Here is a 16,691-nt window from a genome sequence, read left to right on the forward strand (position 1 = left end):
ATGGGTGCACGCTTTATACGTACACACACACAATGATAAGTGTGACTTTAGTGAGCAGGAGAGGTTACAGTTGGAACATGAATAAGGTTTTTATGTCAAGTATGGGTAAGACCTTGACTATATAAATCTACAATGGGAACATGGATATAGTTTTTTCCAGTATGGTTAAAAACATGCCTTTAAAGTTTGGGGCTACTTTTTAATCCTTTTGAGAACATTAATATTTGCAGTAGGATCATAAATAAGGTTTTAATTCAGTAAGTGCACTGTTAACGCTGACTTGTATGAGCAGGTTTAATTATAATGGGTACTCATGAATAAGGTTTTTTCCAAATGGAATTTACAAATTTCCCATTACAGAACCTGAATAGCTGCAGTAGGAACAGTAAGTGGGCTGTTAAATGTGATATGCATGAGCATGAGTAGTTACAGTGTGTGCATGAATAAGGTTTTTCTTCTGGATGCGTCTTCAGGTCCGTTATCATGTCTTAAAAAGATGGCAGATAACGCTCAATATGTACGTATCTATAATAACTAGATAATTATTAAAACGAAATCAGAAAAACGAAAATCGTTTTTACCTGCAGTCTCGAGAATACTTCCAGACTTCTCTAAGCATTCCTTTTTTATATCTGGTAGGTCTATGTTTATCTCCGCGTAAGTGATTGCCCCTCCATCTTTTTTTTGGGGTTCTGATTTTGCTTTGATGGGTACAGTCTCCACATTAATGATACCTGGAATAATAACATAATAACTAATTGATATTCTATTTACGGTCGATAAGCGGATATCACATTCTGATGCATGAATATCCGTTATTCGATAGATTTATTATATCGAAATAGATCTGAGATACAGTAAAGAAGTTATTTTTTATGTAAAGAAATAGACGTCAAACATGCAGTTAGAAGATAAAAAATAACTATAATTTCCGTTGCAATTAGAGATAATAATTGTTATTTTCTAATGGCCTACAATTTTCTTTTTATAAACAGTGAGATATTTCCACTAAAATACCAAGGGCAATGTATTTTTGAAAATGAGTTTTCCAGACGTACACGCAGCTTGACGATGCCTGTGGAATCCTAGTAAGGTTATGCATAGAGAAACGCGGGAATGTCCGTAAAAACAAAGAAATCTACAGAATTTCAAATATCCAGTTGCAGAGAAGATATTTCTATCTCTTCCCGGGGAGCAAAATTTTGGGTTTTGAATTGAGAAAATGATTATTTACTTATAACATGCATCAAAAATAATTTAAGGAGTGAGATGATTTTGTGTTACAGCTAATAGCTTCAGGAATTAGAGACTGTTTGTGAGCATAATTTCGTTACACGTTTTCTTAGATTGCCAATTGGAAAAATTTACAAGTACCGCGCTGTATTATAGGCGATAAAAAGGAGAGTCAAAGACAAGTAGGGGTTGTGACTGCGCCCATCTGAAACACAAACAGATGGATAATGCCACTTACTGGTTTGCTGAACACTTTCGGCAAACGGCAAACATTCCTTTTTCAAATAGGGAAGGTGGATTTCTATATCAGTAAACGCCTGTTTTTCACCTGAGCCTTCTTCCTGCGACCATGGTTCAGTTGTGACGGTAAAATTATCTGGGATGGGAAGATCCATGGCTCTACTGTGATAGGGTCCTTTTATGTGATAGTAATTATTCTCAGCTGAAAATAAGTAACGTCTGTATCAAAACTTATCTACATCATAAAAAATATTCATCAGAGAGTTTGAATCGCTTTTTTTGTTGAAAAAACCAATATGATTCTTAAGCAATTCGGATTTCACTAGAGTTTACTAAAAGCTAATCGTGCCACAAAATAAGATTGCTGTTTTTGAAAATGTATATGATGTTCACTCGGGATAATTAGATAAACTTACTAGTCACTTGGTTTTAATGTGTGACAGCGGCCGTAAATCAACAATGAACAAACTCATTTAATCTCATCTGTCACGTGTTTACACAGTAAGTGTTGTGTAGCTTAGTATGTTATAACGCTGTCAAAACTAATCAATCAAGTGCTTGGCGATATATTATAACAATAAACAAGTACCAATTTACGAGTATAAGTGTTACTTTGTTAACATAATTAGAACCTTCTTACATGCACGGCAAAGCGCGATAGTCAATTTCAATTCGTTGAAGAAACGTCACAAGGAATTCGAAGCACTTATATTTTTAAATTATTGCTTTAAAATTGTGTTCGTGGTTGAAATAAACTCAAGTGGTATAAATTTTACATAATTGTTATTAAGTTTATATGTTATTACTTTAGAAAGACGGTGCAACTGTTACTGATGAGAGGGAAGCACATAAATAAACCATAAATCAACTATCTATAGATTGATAACTCCGCCCTCTTTCCATACGTTTGGTTTGGTCAAGTTTTAACCTTAGATCTGGCAAATTTGTAGACAACACGCATCGGTGACGTTACAACACACCATCGACAAAGGATAGAGGAAATTTTAAAAAAAGGCTCAACCATAGACAATACAATTCTGATTTGGAACCTACCGAAAACCAAATTCATTAGCCTAAAACATATGTAAAATGTCACCCAAGACCACAAGGTCCCATCTAACAAAGCCCTGTCCTAAGAAAGAAATGAGCTTTAAAGTATCTTCCTTTACAGCTCATTTTCTCAGGACAGCGTTTTATCAGAAGGAAGCTGAAAAACAAACTCATAATTACATGTACAATAATTTTATTTTTTAACTATAAACATGAAATACAATAATATATATAGATAACAGACTTTTCTGTAGGCCTTTTTAAGGTATACAATTCCGTTGTACATTATTTTGCTATTCTCATAAGTTCTCGCCAGCGTTAGCAATGTAAGCGGCCAAAAATAATCTTTATATCGACTTTTCTCTGTTTATTATCAATATGTGTCAAGGCATGTGTTATTTATATAAACCTTCCGAAATAAATTCTCTAAATGATGCTGAAAACCTTATCGAAATCAATCGCTTAGTTAAGAAGAACTAAGCGCACAAACAGACAGACGCGAATGTCACTTTATTTTACACTATAGCTAATGGATTCCAACACGAATTGTCAGTATCCAAAATAGAAATATTAATTACATGTTCTTAACTTCTATTTCATAATATCTTTTGTTGTTTTACAAGCTATATTTATTTAAAAGCTTTTTATTATGTACACGATTTTTATTTCTGATATTATGGTTTATGTATTATGATTTGAATTATACCATGTAAAAGTCAAAAGGCGTTACTATTGTTGTTTGTCTAGTCAGGGCCGGCCCTGAGCCAAATGGCGCATGGCACAAGTAAAATTTTAGCGCTCCTTGTCAAAAATAGTAGATACCTTGGCCCTAGGTAATAGAAAGGCGATCACTGTAATCAATTATATTTTGATGATTTGTATGTATGCGTAGCGTGGTTTTTATGAATGATAATCTTACGTTAGTTTAGGTATTATCACACTTGGAAATTCAGCGCCCGAAGCGGACTGCTCTAATTGCGCCCGCACAGGGTCAGCCCTGGCTCTAATTCTTTTTTTATTACTTGATATAATGAATATCTTTCAACACGTTGAAGAAATTTTGTGTATATATTCTTGTATTTTTGTGCAAGGTCAAATAAAATACTATTAAGTTGTTGCAGTAAGACAGAAATCCTGGGTTCGATTCCTAGTTGAGACCGTTACTTTTTATTTTTCTGTTTCTTGTTCTGTTTCATGTTTTGTTTAGATATATTAGTATTATCTTCTACTTCAATAGTAAATCAATGCTCAATACATCGGTTGTACTGACCCTGTTTTGTATAACTGTCCATTGTCTTTTTGCAAATAAAAAGTATTTTGATGTGTGCATAGCTGTGGGTTTCTTTTATTTTCCTTTTCCTGTATTCCAATATTTTTATTTTTAAAATATAATTTTTTTTGGGCCAGTGAATGTTAGCTGGGTGCAGTTATATTGTCTTTGTTTGCACTTTTTTAAATGTCCTTGAGTTTTCTTTATGGTCCACAATATATTTACCTGTCTGGACCAAACGACCATTGTATTTGTGGTCGTCTGTGGTTAAGGGGGTGACAAAATGGGGCCATACAAAAAGCCCGAAGATATCGATCTAGAGAGTGGTTTATTTATGAATTCGACTGACTTAAGACAATTTACAGTGCAACATAAATCTTCATAATTTCTCCAATGTGGGTAAGGCTGCTTTTAGGGAAGGAGATGGACAGTACATGATGGGAAAAATGGCAGGTATTATCCAAAAAACTGTTTCAATACTAAACAATCGCGGTAACCGGCCGATTTCGGGTGGTCACATTTTCATGAATTACCAACTCTCTTTACCAACGATAAAACAATCCAATTTATGGAAAATTGAGTCGATTGACGATATGATGACTTTCTCACACGTGATTTTTTTCCAAAACAACTGGCCCCAAGCCATTTGTTTTGCATTCAGGAAAGCACCTACCAGATTAGTGCAGATCAAAAATACATAGACGCATAAAATACCTGTCTTAATTACGGAGACTTCCAAGAAATCTCTTAGGAAAAAAACAATTGCGATTTACTGAATATATTTATTTATTCGCGCCCTATTCTTTTCGGCTTTTACAATTTATTACAAAGATACAAGATAAATACAGAGTTCAGTAACAAAATATTGTCTGACTGTCGAGAAAGGCAGACAATTTTAAAAACATTATGGTTAATAGATTTTCAATATCCATGATGTCTATAAAGTGTCAATCTCTTGAACTGCGCAGTCAATTCATCACCTTGTATTTATTTTATAAATTGGAATTTTATTACAATAAAATCTAAGCCACCATCGCATTAGGGAGTTTCTCTGTAAAGATGTACAGCTTTACAATTAATTAAAATAAATATTGTTTTTAAAATACATGTGAACTTAATGTAATATTGAAAATATAAACCTACAAAAATAAACACAAACTATATTTAGAGGTAAATGTACCTCTATATTTATAATGATAAGAACAAAACCTGGTTCAATTTGGGGTACAAATATTTTGACGCGAGTGATTTCTTGCGAATAACGCAGCTGGTCCGCAGTAATTCATTGTAAAAACATAAAATATATATCAATAACTTTAGTGGTATCTCGAAAACTCTTGGTGGAAATATATAATAGGATTAGGTATTCGTGTATATTAAGATTATAGAATAAAGAGAAGCAAATTGCTATAATGTTTTCATAAATCGAGGCGCCACAGAGCGAAATCGAGACAGCAGTTTTCTGACCCGATATTCATAAAATGTAGTAATCGTAATCTATTTAAATTTCTAGTATAATAAGTACACTTATTAAGTTAAAAACAAAATCATTTTACTATTGCCTCTACTAAGAATGCACCATAGTCATGTTTTTTAATGACTTCTGGCTTGTTCAGGTTTTCTTGTGTTGCTTTATATAATATCTTATGTGTCCTATATCGACTAATCGCTATTTTGATAATGTAATAAAAGCACGGAATAAATAAATATAGAGATGTGGTTTTAAGGACCGATATAACGTCTGCGAGCTGCCTACCCCCTGCGCGCTCTAAGCCAGAATAAGGGAAGGGACTGTGACACGCGGCTTGCGTTGGACAAACGAGAGTGGCATCAATAGTATCTCCAGAATATTAATTTATTGTTTGAATCATCACGCGACATTTTTAAACAACCATTTTGTAAATGTGAATAAAGGAATGACAGGAAGATGAAATGATTTGTATGTACAATGAATCCTCGTGCGGTTTAAAAATTAGCTTATTATATTAAACGGCATGAACAGAATAATGGATTATTCTAAAATGTGAAAGAATGCGAAATATAAAATTTTCAACCCAAAATAAACATATATAACTACATTAGCTACATAAATAAAACTATTCTAAAGTAAAGGTGCGTAATTGCATTGTTAAAGGTGATTTGTCTAAAAGAAGAAGTAAAAATGGGAACATAAATGAAGTATTTCTCAAGTATGGGTAAGAATGTCAATTTTTAAATCTCGCTTTTGAGAACATGAATAAAGATATCAGTCAGTATGCGTGCGTAAGTGCGCTGTTAAGCCTGACTTTCGTGAGCAAGTGTAGCTTCAATGGGGACATGAATGCGATTTTTATCCAGTATGGGTGAGTAAGTGCTTCGTCAAACTAGATTTGTCTGAACAGGAGAAATAACAATGCGAACATGAGTGAGGTTTTCCTCCAGTATGAGTGCGTAAGTGCACCGTTAAACGTGATTTTTCTGGGCAGGAGAAGTTACAATGAGAACATGAATAAGGTTTTTCTTCAGTATGGATACGAACGTGACTTTTTAAATGTTCCTTTTGAGAACATGAATAGCCGCAGTAGGAACATGAATAAGGTTTAAGACCAGTATGTGTGCGCAAGTGCATTGTTAAATTTGATTTGATTGAGCAGGAATATTTACAATGGGAACAAAAATAAGGTTTTTATCCAGTGTGGTAACTAATATGATTATTTAAATTTCCCTTTTGAGAACATGAAAAGTTGCAGTAGGAACATGAATAAGGTTTCTCTCCAGTATGGGTGCGTAAGTGCGTCGTTAAACTTGAATTTTTTGAGCAGGAGTAGTTACAATGCAAACATTTATAAGGTTTTTCTCCAGTATGGGTGCGTAAGTGCATCTTTAAATGTGATTTTTCTGTGAAGGAGTGGTTACAATGAGAACATGAATAAGGTTTCTCTCCAGTATGAGTGCGTAAGTGCCTTATTAAATTTTAATTGATTGAGCAGGAGAAGTTACAATGCAAACATTTATAAGGTTTTTCTCCAGTATGGGTGCGTAAGTGCATCTTTAAACGTGATTTTTCTTTGCAGGAGTAGTTACAATGAAAACATGAATAAGGTTTTTCTCCAGTATGGGTGAGTAAGTGCCTCGTCAAACTTGATTTTTTTGAACAGGAGAAATAACAATGCGAACATGAGTGAGGTTTTTCTCCAGTATGAGTGCGTAAGTGCACCGTTAAACGTGATTTTCCTGGGCAGGAGTAGTTACAATGAGCACATGAATAAGGTTTTTCTCCAGTATGGATACGAATGTGACTTTTTAAATTTTCCTTTCGATAACACGAATAGCCGCAGTAGGAACATGAATATGGTTTGAGATTAGTATGTGTGCGTAAGTGCAGTGTTAAATTTGATTTGATTGAGGAGGAATACTTACAATAGGAACAAAAATAAGATTTTTCTCCAGTGTGATGACGAATATGAATATTTAAATTTCCCTTTTGAGAACATGAAAAGCTGCAATAGGAACATGAATAAGGATTCTCTCCAGTATGGGTGCGTAAGTGCCTTTTTAAATTTTCCTTTTGAAAACATGAATAGCTGCAGTAGGAACATGTATAAGGTTTTTCTTCAGCATGAGTGCCTAAGTGCCTTATTAAACTTGATTTAAATGAACAGGAGAAGTTACAATGGGAACATGAATAAGGTTTTTCTCCAGAATACGTCTTCAGATCCATCATCAAGTCTGAAAAAAGATTTCTCAAAATAGGTACATATAATAAAACAAGAAAATTAAGAAAACATATTCAGACAATCAAAATTCGATTTTACCTGCAGCTCTTTCAGAGTACGCTAAGCATTCCTTTTTAACATCTGACAGGTCTATTTCTATTTCCGTATAAGGGATTCCCCCTCCATTTTCTCCTTGGGGTCTTGGTTCAGCCTTGATGGATACAGTCTCCACATTAATATTACCTAGAATAACAAACCAACATCACATTAATAATCTTTTGTTTTTGGCTTTTTGATCATAATAAAATCCTCAAATTAATTAAATCCTACGAAGATTGTTTTCTTTTTTAATTAAATATTAACCTACGTAACGATAGGTGTAAAATAAACAGCTGAAACGAAGTTTTTACCAATGCTCAATTAAGTCATTTTATCGAGCGACGAAACCAATCATTTTAGATTAAAAGAAAAATTATCTTTGTTTATCTACTGTGCAGTCTACGAAGAACCTTGGGGTCGCCATAGATTATAAACTTTCTTTTGGTAAACACATAAATAACGTCGTTTATAAATTTATAAAGCTGCTTGGCTTCATCAAAAGAATTATCTCTAACCTCAATAATACAAATATCCTAAGAACTCTATACTGTTCGTTGGTTCGCCCTTACAAACATAATTACAAATTTCTGAGTTCATGTAAAGCAATATTTAAAAGGTAAAATCAAAAGTATCGACGGACGACAAGACCGCAAGTAGAAAACAAGCAGCTGTCCCGACTGCGTCCATCTGAAACACCTTTGTGATATACGCAATGCAACTTACTAGTTGGCTGAACACTCTCGGCAAACTGCAAACATTCCTTCACATCTTGAAGGTCGATTTGTATATCGGTATACGCCATTTCACCTGACCTTTCTTCCTGCGACCATGGTTCGCTCTTGATGGAAACACTCTTTGTGTTGGGAAGATCCATGGCGCTGCTGTGATGGCGTCCTGTTCCAGATGGTAATTGTTATCAGCTGAAAATAAACAAGAACTGTAATAAAACCTTTTAACACAAAATTTTAGATAACATTCAGATGAAAATGAAACCAAAGTAGTATCAAAATATAATACGGATTTTCTAATTTAAATAAAATAAGATATATTAAAAACAAACCTTTAACCAGGTCTTATTTCCAAGCAATTAGACAGCCCCGGTTTATTGACACTGAGTGTAAATGGAAGACAAAAATTTTTGTAATTATGAATTTTACTAAATGGAAAAGGGTAAACACTTTCACTCGGGTTCAAGATCAGATAAACTGCATTACTAATAGCTAGGTTTTACTGTGTGACACGTGCCATACAATGAACAAACTCATATACTCTCGTCTGTCTCGTCCTTGGTGTTGGGTAGCTCAATATGTTATAACACGAATACTGTAAAATCTCATGAATATAGTGTTAAGCGATATATTCTTACAATAAACAAGCACTAATTTAGGAGTTGAGGTGTAAATTAGTCAATATAACTAGAACCTACTTACTTAAAGGCGAAGTGCGGCGGTCACTTACAAAGCGTGGAAGAAAAGTCACCAGAAAAGTAGAAGTTCTTCAATTATAAAAAAATTGCTTTAATTGGTTATAGAAATAATCTCAAGTGACATAAATTTAACACCATTTTTGTCTAGTTCTTACGAAATTACTTCAGAAAGACGGTGTAATAATAATTACTGACGACAAGAAAGCATAAGAGACTGAAACGCACATAAATAATCCATTCATACGCCGAGTATTGTCTGACTGACATTAAATTGACATTTGTACTAGAGATGGTGATGAACCGGTTCCTTCGCTGTCACCGTTTTTCGCACTCGCATTTCTCTTAGGAACACTAAGTTTTAGAACTGGTTTGGTTTTGGAATATTTAATTTTTCAAAAATATTAGCAAAATTCTTAAAAAGCATCAAATTTTTGATTTCTCGAGGAACTAGATTCTTTTCACAGAATTCTCTAGCCTAGTTTTACTTGTCACTTACCACTCGAATGAATAATGGCGTGGTGATTAACGGCCATTGACGTTGAATAGCCGCTGATTTGTCAAAATGACATCTATTCGGCGGAGTACTTTTTTTATTGAATGTAAGCTGTTAACTTCCGAAGTTAACAGCTTTTTGGTAAGAAGTTTGGATACCTTTTCTACTGAATGAGACTGTTGATAAATGTTTTTATACCGTTAATTACTGATTGAAGTTGACAAAATCATGACTTTATGACTTTACAATATGTAAATTCGCGTAGAAATCTCAAAATGGCAGGCGAAAGGTAACTCAATTTGAGAACTTTAGATATTCGTAGTTTTAGTCCTAGAGTGGTTTATTTATGGTCTTAAACCATCACGCGTGGCGTAAGGTTGTGTGCTATCTCTGAGTAAATTGCAATTTAAAAAAAGGCCAAAATGCCATCGTGCGTGATGAAAAAGTGTATTAATAACTCAGCAAACACTAATTATTGCCAAAGAATTTATTTGCTTTTTATACAAGCAAAACACCTAATTTTTTCCATTATTATAAATACAGTTGTTTCCCGTCTGAAGAATTGATGCGTCATAGAAAAAATGCAAAGCCGAGAAGAGATCTTGACGCGTGACGGCCAAATTACGAAATCAGTGTTGAACTTCACTGTTCCTCCCGTTTTGAAGGTCAAGTGTGCAAAATTTCACAAGTCTTGAAGTAAAAGTGTATGTGTGGATTTGATTTTTTACAAATCGTTTCAAAATGCTGTTGAAATGAGATTCCTGAGGCGTTTGTGTGGTAATACCATGTTTGATCGTGTGAGGAATGTGGAGATCCGCAAAAGTGCAAGGCTGGTGTAAGCGTAATGAGTAAGGTTAAGAAAGGGACGCTTAGATGGTTTGGGCATGTAGAGCGAATGAGCGAAGATAGGAGTGTAACATTTGGTCGTGCTATGTCTCCCTTAGGCATCCCCGACTTCTGCTACCATTCACATTTGCATCATATATTCTCCTTATACTCCTTTCTTCGCTTATTCACTCTACATGCCGAACCCATTTAAGCGTCCATTTATGATCTTACTTATAACGATTACACAAGCCTTGCTCTGTTTGCGGATTTCCACATTTCTCATACGATCACACATTGTTTTACATACATACGCCTCAGGCATCTCATTTCTACAGCATTCTGTCTACCTACATCCTTTCTCTGCCAGTTCCATGCCTCACTTCCATACATCAGGGTCGGTACCAGCACTCCATTGTGGATTCAAGATAATCCTCCAAAAGTATTTTGTATCAAAAAAATGATAATTTCGGCATGTCGGTTCTATGGGACGAAGACAACGTGCAGTGTAGATCAAGTTCACGATATCAAACCACAATAAATAATACCAATCACCCAGCACTTTTTCACTGGTGGATATGGTTTAGCGATGGGCACAATCGATGATTTACTCGATCTTTTTGTCCATGGAAATGTTTCGATTCATTGTCATGGACAAATCGATTCTATCAAAAACCATGACATAGTTCGAGAAAGTGATTTTGAAACGTCATTGAACAAGGAATCGATTATGTCAAAAATCATTCGAAACCACATCCGTCACGTAATTGATCAGAATTCATCGATATTAAAGCAGTCACGTCATTGGTCAGAATTCATCGATATTAAAGCAGTCACGTCATTGGTCAGAATCCACCGATTACCAAATCCGAGAAACGTGAAGAATGTCTCGGATTGCTTCGCAAGCGAAATATTCCGGAGAGTACATTGTGTTCCTAATATAATTTGACTTTTTTCTTGCCACTGAAAAAAAAGGTATCCAAATTTCTTCCTAAAAGTCTTTTTCTTCGGAAAATTAAATCCTTGAGTTTTATTTGTTATATTTGATAATAAAATCGATCCGTTATCATTACTCGGTAGAACAGATCCGTCAATTTGCCACCCCAGTATTTAATCGAGTGGTTAGTGGAAAATAAAACTGGACTGTAGTAAGAGAAATTTTAAGAAAAAGGTACTGGTTATACAAAAATTCTAACGTTTTCTTGCTTTTTAATAGCTAATTCATTATTTTTAATAAAATAAATATTCCAAAAGAAACTAGTTCCAAAATAGACTGTTCCTAAGAAGAATCATGTGGGCGGTTCCATAGACCACAAAAGAACCGGTTCCATTTAACCTTAATAGAAATATCGACCGTCTCTAGTGGATACGTCAGATCAGTCAGATCATGCTTTCATCTCACGAGTAACAGTTGCACCGTCTTTCTAAAGTAATAACATATGAACTTCATAACAATTATGTAAAATTTATACCACTTGAGTTTACTTCAACCACGAACACATTTTTAAAGCAATGATTTAAAAATTGAAGTGCTTCGAATTCCTTGTGACGTTTCTTCAACGCCTTGAAATTGACTACCGCGCTTTGCCGTGCATGTAAGTAGGTTCTAATTATGTTAACAAAGTAACACTTATACTCGTAAGTTGGTGTTGTTTATTGTAAGAATATATCGCCAAGCACTTGATTGATTAGTTTTGACAGCGTTATAACATACTTATCTAGCCAACACTTACCGTGTAAACACGTGACAGATGAGATTAAATGAGTTTGTTCATTGTTGATTTACGGCCGCTGTCACACATTAAAACCAAGTGACTAGTAAGTTCATCTAATTACCCCGAGTGAACATCATATACATTTTCAAAAACAGCAATCTTATTTTGTGGCACGATTAGCTTTTAGTAAACTCTAGTGAAATCCGAATTGCTTAAGAATCATATTGGTTTTTTCAACAAAAAAAGCGATTCAAACTCTCTGATGAATATTTTTTATATTATTGTAGAAAGCAATCACTTTGTGGTTTGACATATTTAATAAAATAAAATACTTTTTTGTTTTAAAACCACGATATTAAACCACGATATAAATATCGTGGTTTTAAAACAAAAAAGTATTTTATTTTATTAAATATTTTTTATGATGTAGATAAGTTTTGATACAGACGTTACTTATTTTCAGCTGAGAATAATTACTATCACATAAAAGGACCCTATCACAGTAGAGCCATGGATCTTCCCATCCCAGATAATGTTACCGTCACAACTGAACCATGGTCGCAGGAAGAAGGCTCAGGTGAAAAACAGGCGTTTACTGATATAGAAATCCACCTTCCCTATTTGAAAAAGGAATGTTTGCCGTTTGCCGAAAGTGTTCAGCAAACCAGTAAGTGGCATTATCCATCTGTTTGTGTTTCAGATGGGCGCAGTCACAACCCCTACTTGTCTTTGACTCTCCTTTTTATCGCCTATAATACAGCGCGGTACTTAATGCTGTGCTGTACTTATAAGCTGTAACACAAAATCATCTCACTCCTTAAATTCTTTTTGATGCATGTTATAATTAAATAAACATTTTCTCAATTCAAAACCCAAAATTTTGCTCCCCGGGAAGAGATAGAAATATCGTATCTGCAACCGCTGTTAAGTCACACAATTCAGAATACTGACAACAAGTTAATATATTTACCACGAAATTTTTTATCTTTGTGCTACAAACTACGTCAACATTATAAAATAACTTTGCTAAGGTAGTTTAATACAATCTATTATATTTGTAAAATTTACTGACTACGTATATCAGGGATATTTGAAATTCTGTAGATTAATTTGTTTTTACGGACATTCCCGCGTATCTCCATGCATAACCTTTCTAGGATTCTTCAGGCTTCGTCAAACTGCGTGTACGTCTGGAAAACTCATTTTCAAAATACATTGCCCTTGGTATTTTAGTGGAAATATCTTACTGTTGATAACAAGAAAATTGTAGGCCATTAGAAAATAACAATTATTATCTCTAATTGCAACGGCAATTATAGTTATATTTTATCTTGTAACTGCATATTTGACGTCAATTTCTTTATAGAAAAAATAACTTCTTTACTGTATATCTTTCTATTCGATATAATAAACCTTTCGGATTACGGATTTTCATATCAGAAGCCTATCAATTTGTTATTATGTTATTATTCCAGTTAGCATTCATGTGGAGACTGTACCCATCAAAGCAAAATCAGAACCCCAAGAAAAAGATGGAGGGGCAATCACTTACGCGGAGATAAACATAGACCTGCCAGATATAAAAAAGGAATGCTTAGAGAAGTCTGGAAGTATTCTCGAGACTGCAGGTAAAAACGATTTTCGTTTTTTTTTAATTCCTTTTCATAATAATCTAGTTTTTATAGATACGTACATATTGAGCGTTATCTGCCATATTTTTAAGACATGATAAAGGACCTGAAGACGCATCCAGAAGAAAAACCTTATTCATGTACACACTGTAACTACTCATGCTCATGCAAATCAAGTTTAACAGCCCACTTACGCACCCATACTGTAGAAAAACCGTATCCATGTTTCCATTGAAACTACTTCTTCTCACGCAAATCAAATTTAACAGTGCCCATTCGTAACCATACTGGAGAAAAATCTTATTCATGTTCCCATCGTAGCTACTCGTACTCACGCAAGTCACATTTAACGGTGCACTTACGCACCCATACTGGAGAAAAACCTTATTCGTGTTCTTATTGTAACTACTTATGCTCACGCAAGTCAGAATTAACAGTGCACTTTCGCACTCATACTGGAGAAAAACCTCATTTATGTTCTCATTGTGACTACTGCTGCTAACACATGTCAGCATCAACAGTTCACTTACGCACCAATTCTGAAATTAAACCTTATTCATGTGTCTACTGCAGCTTTTCATGTTTTTATCAGGGGAATTTGAAACTTCACATTCTTACCCATACTGTAGTATAACGACATAAATGTCCCCATTGTTACTTCTCCTGCAAAGGAAAATCACATTTAAAAGTGCACTTACTCACCCATACTGGACTTAAACCTTAATGTTCCTACTGCAGCTATTTAGGTTCTGTAATGGGAAATTTGTAAATTCCATTTGGAAACAACCTTATTCATGAGTTCCCATTATAATTAAACCTGCTCATACAAGTCAACGTTAACAGTGCACTTACGGGATTAAAACATTATTTATGATTCTACTGCAAATATTAATGTTCTCAAAAGGATTAAAAAGTAGGCGTTAACTAAAAGGCACGTTCTTAACCATACTGGAGAAAAACTATATCCATGTTCCCATTGTAAATTTATATAGTAAAGTTCTTACCCATACTTGACATAAAAACCTTATTCATGTTCCAACTGTAACCTCTCCTGCTCACTCAAGTCACACTTATCATTGAGTGTGTTTACGTATATAGCGTACTGGAAATTAATCTTATCCATGTTCTGACTGCAGTTATTCATGTTCACGAGGAGTCAGTTTTTAACCCGCTCGTGAGAAAAATCATTCATGTTCCGACTTTAATAGAGATGTTTCCAGAAAGAATAATTTAAGCATCATATACGTACCCATATAACATGAAAACCTTATTCATTTTTCGAAGAAAAGTTCTCTTAACTGTTCATCGCTTTGTGATGTCATTTTTATATGTTTCTTTGATATACCTTTGTAACAATTAAGTTTGTTTAAATTTATGAGTTTTATTTGACAGTGTTATTATTATGGAGAAAAGTGACTACATAAATAAGACAATGGGCTTTTTACAAGGGGATAATTTTGAAAATAATCAGAAACACCCTATTAATAACAAACACAATCAAATATCTAGGAGTAATTATCGATAAAAATTTTAATTGGAAGGAACAAATATGTCAAATTGTAAAAAAAATCAGAAAACTGATTTATGTATTTTTAAGAATCAGAAATTTTTTGTCTATAAAACCTATATTTAATATATTATGCCTTAGTCCAATCAACTCTACAATATGGTATCAATAGTTGGGGATCCACATACAAAACTAACCTTACTCCAATAGAAGTGGTACAAAGGCTAATAATTAAAATAATATTAAGAAAACCTTCCGATTACCCAACGGATCGATTATTCGAAGAATTTCAAGTGCCTTCATTTAAAGATCTTTATACTAAAAATGCATTAATTCAAATCATAAAAGAAAAAGACAAGTATCAATTTCTAACTGAAAACCGTACTCGACTTAAATATATTTTTCCATGTCCAAAATTAAACACTTCCTTTGCACAAAATTATTACACTTACCGGGCAAGAATTTTTTTCAATCGACTACCTGAAGAAATTAGAAACATTAATGATAACATCCAAATAATAAACACTGTGAAAAAATATTTTAAAGACAAACTTACAAAAAATAAAAATGTTTCCAATTGAATTAATCTTAAGAATAACTCTTCTCAATTAGTTTCCTTAAGTAACATTCCATTCTTCAAATAAGTTTAAAATCATTTTATTTTAAATTACCTACATACTGTAATAAAACCATGTACACTCCATTTCCAGCCACAAGCTAATGCTTCTATGGAAGAGGGGTCTTGAAATATTTGATCATATATTGTAACAAATAAACAAAAATGTACTTATATAATAAAAATAAATAAATAAAAAAATAAAAAATAAAAGTTTCAAGTGCTGGTAAAAGAAGCGGTGACACATTTGTTCGGTTCATATCCTATTAAATAATAATAATAGTTGAATACGCTACTCTTCGCTATTCGATCGCCGCAAATAGCAGCACCTGCCGGTCACTAAATTTTCGCCATCAGCGTTCCGCGCGGTAAGAAACAGAACTAATCGCCCAAGCCGTCAGCCCTCGCTCGCCGGCCTCGTCCACTTTCGGAATCCTGACCTCAGCATGTCAACACGCTGCTTCGGGTTGTGGTCCCGCGCCCCAAAAGCTATCCGGATTCAAGGGAATATCCAAACTTACGTTTTTAAAATTACACTAAAATCCTTGCCTTTTAACAAAACGACAAAGTTTAAACTCCTGGCCGAACTTCTCAGCGAAACTAAATCGCACGCACATGTGTCGACGCTTACGTTTCACGTAAACAAAGGCCGCCTAAGCTTCGCTCACCGACTTAAGAACCATGTAAGCTTGACCATCTTATCCCCTTTCCATGTGCTTTAATAAATTCAGTTCCGATTTTGCAACTTAAATTTAGATTGAGAGATTAAACTAAAATAGGATTATATTTTGTACCCGTAATATTTTCCGTGCCCCATGAGTAAAAGATGTGTTCTATATGATAATCCTTTGTATGTTGTAACGTTGCCCTTTGCTATAATATAACGATGAA

At 34.1% G+C, this 16,691-nt stretch overlaps 1 protein-coding gene across 1 annotated transcript in view; it reads left to right on the forward strand.

Moving 5' to 3' along the window:
• Window positions 1-12,600: 12,600 nt before the first annotated feature.
• Window positions 12,601-16,691, forward strand: part of LOC149415106 (uncharacterized) — a 28,300-nt gene continuing 24,209 nt past the window's right edge. Inside the window, exons 1-2 of the mRNA XM_089643002.1 lie at window positions 12,601-12,623; window positions 13,999-14,100. Coding sequence (XP_089499128.1) covers window positions 12,601-12,623; window positions 13,999-14,100 — 125 coding nt within the window. The remainder of the gene's footprint in view (window positions 12,624-13,998; window positions 14,101-16,691) is intronic.

Source organism: Hesperophylax consimilis, chromosome 19 (genome assembly GCF_061612785.1).
Source record: "Hesperophylax consimilis isolate HC1 chromosome 19, BYU_Hcon_1.0, whole genome shotgun sequence".
NCBI lineage: Eukaryota > Metazoa > Arthropoda > Insecta > Trichoptera > Limnephilidae > Hesperophylax > Hesperophylax consimilis.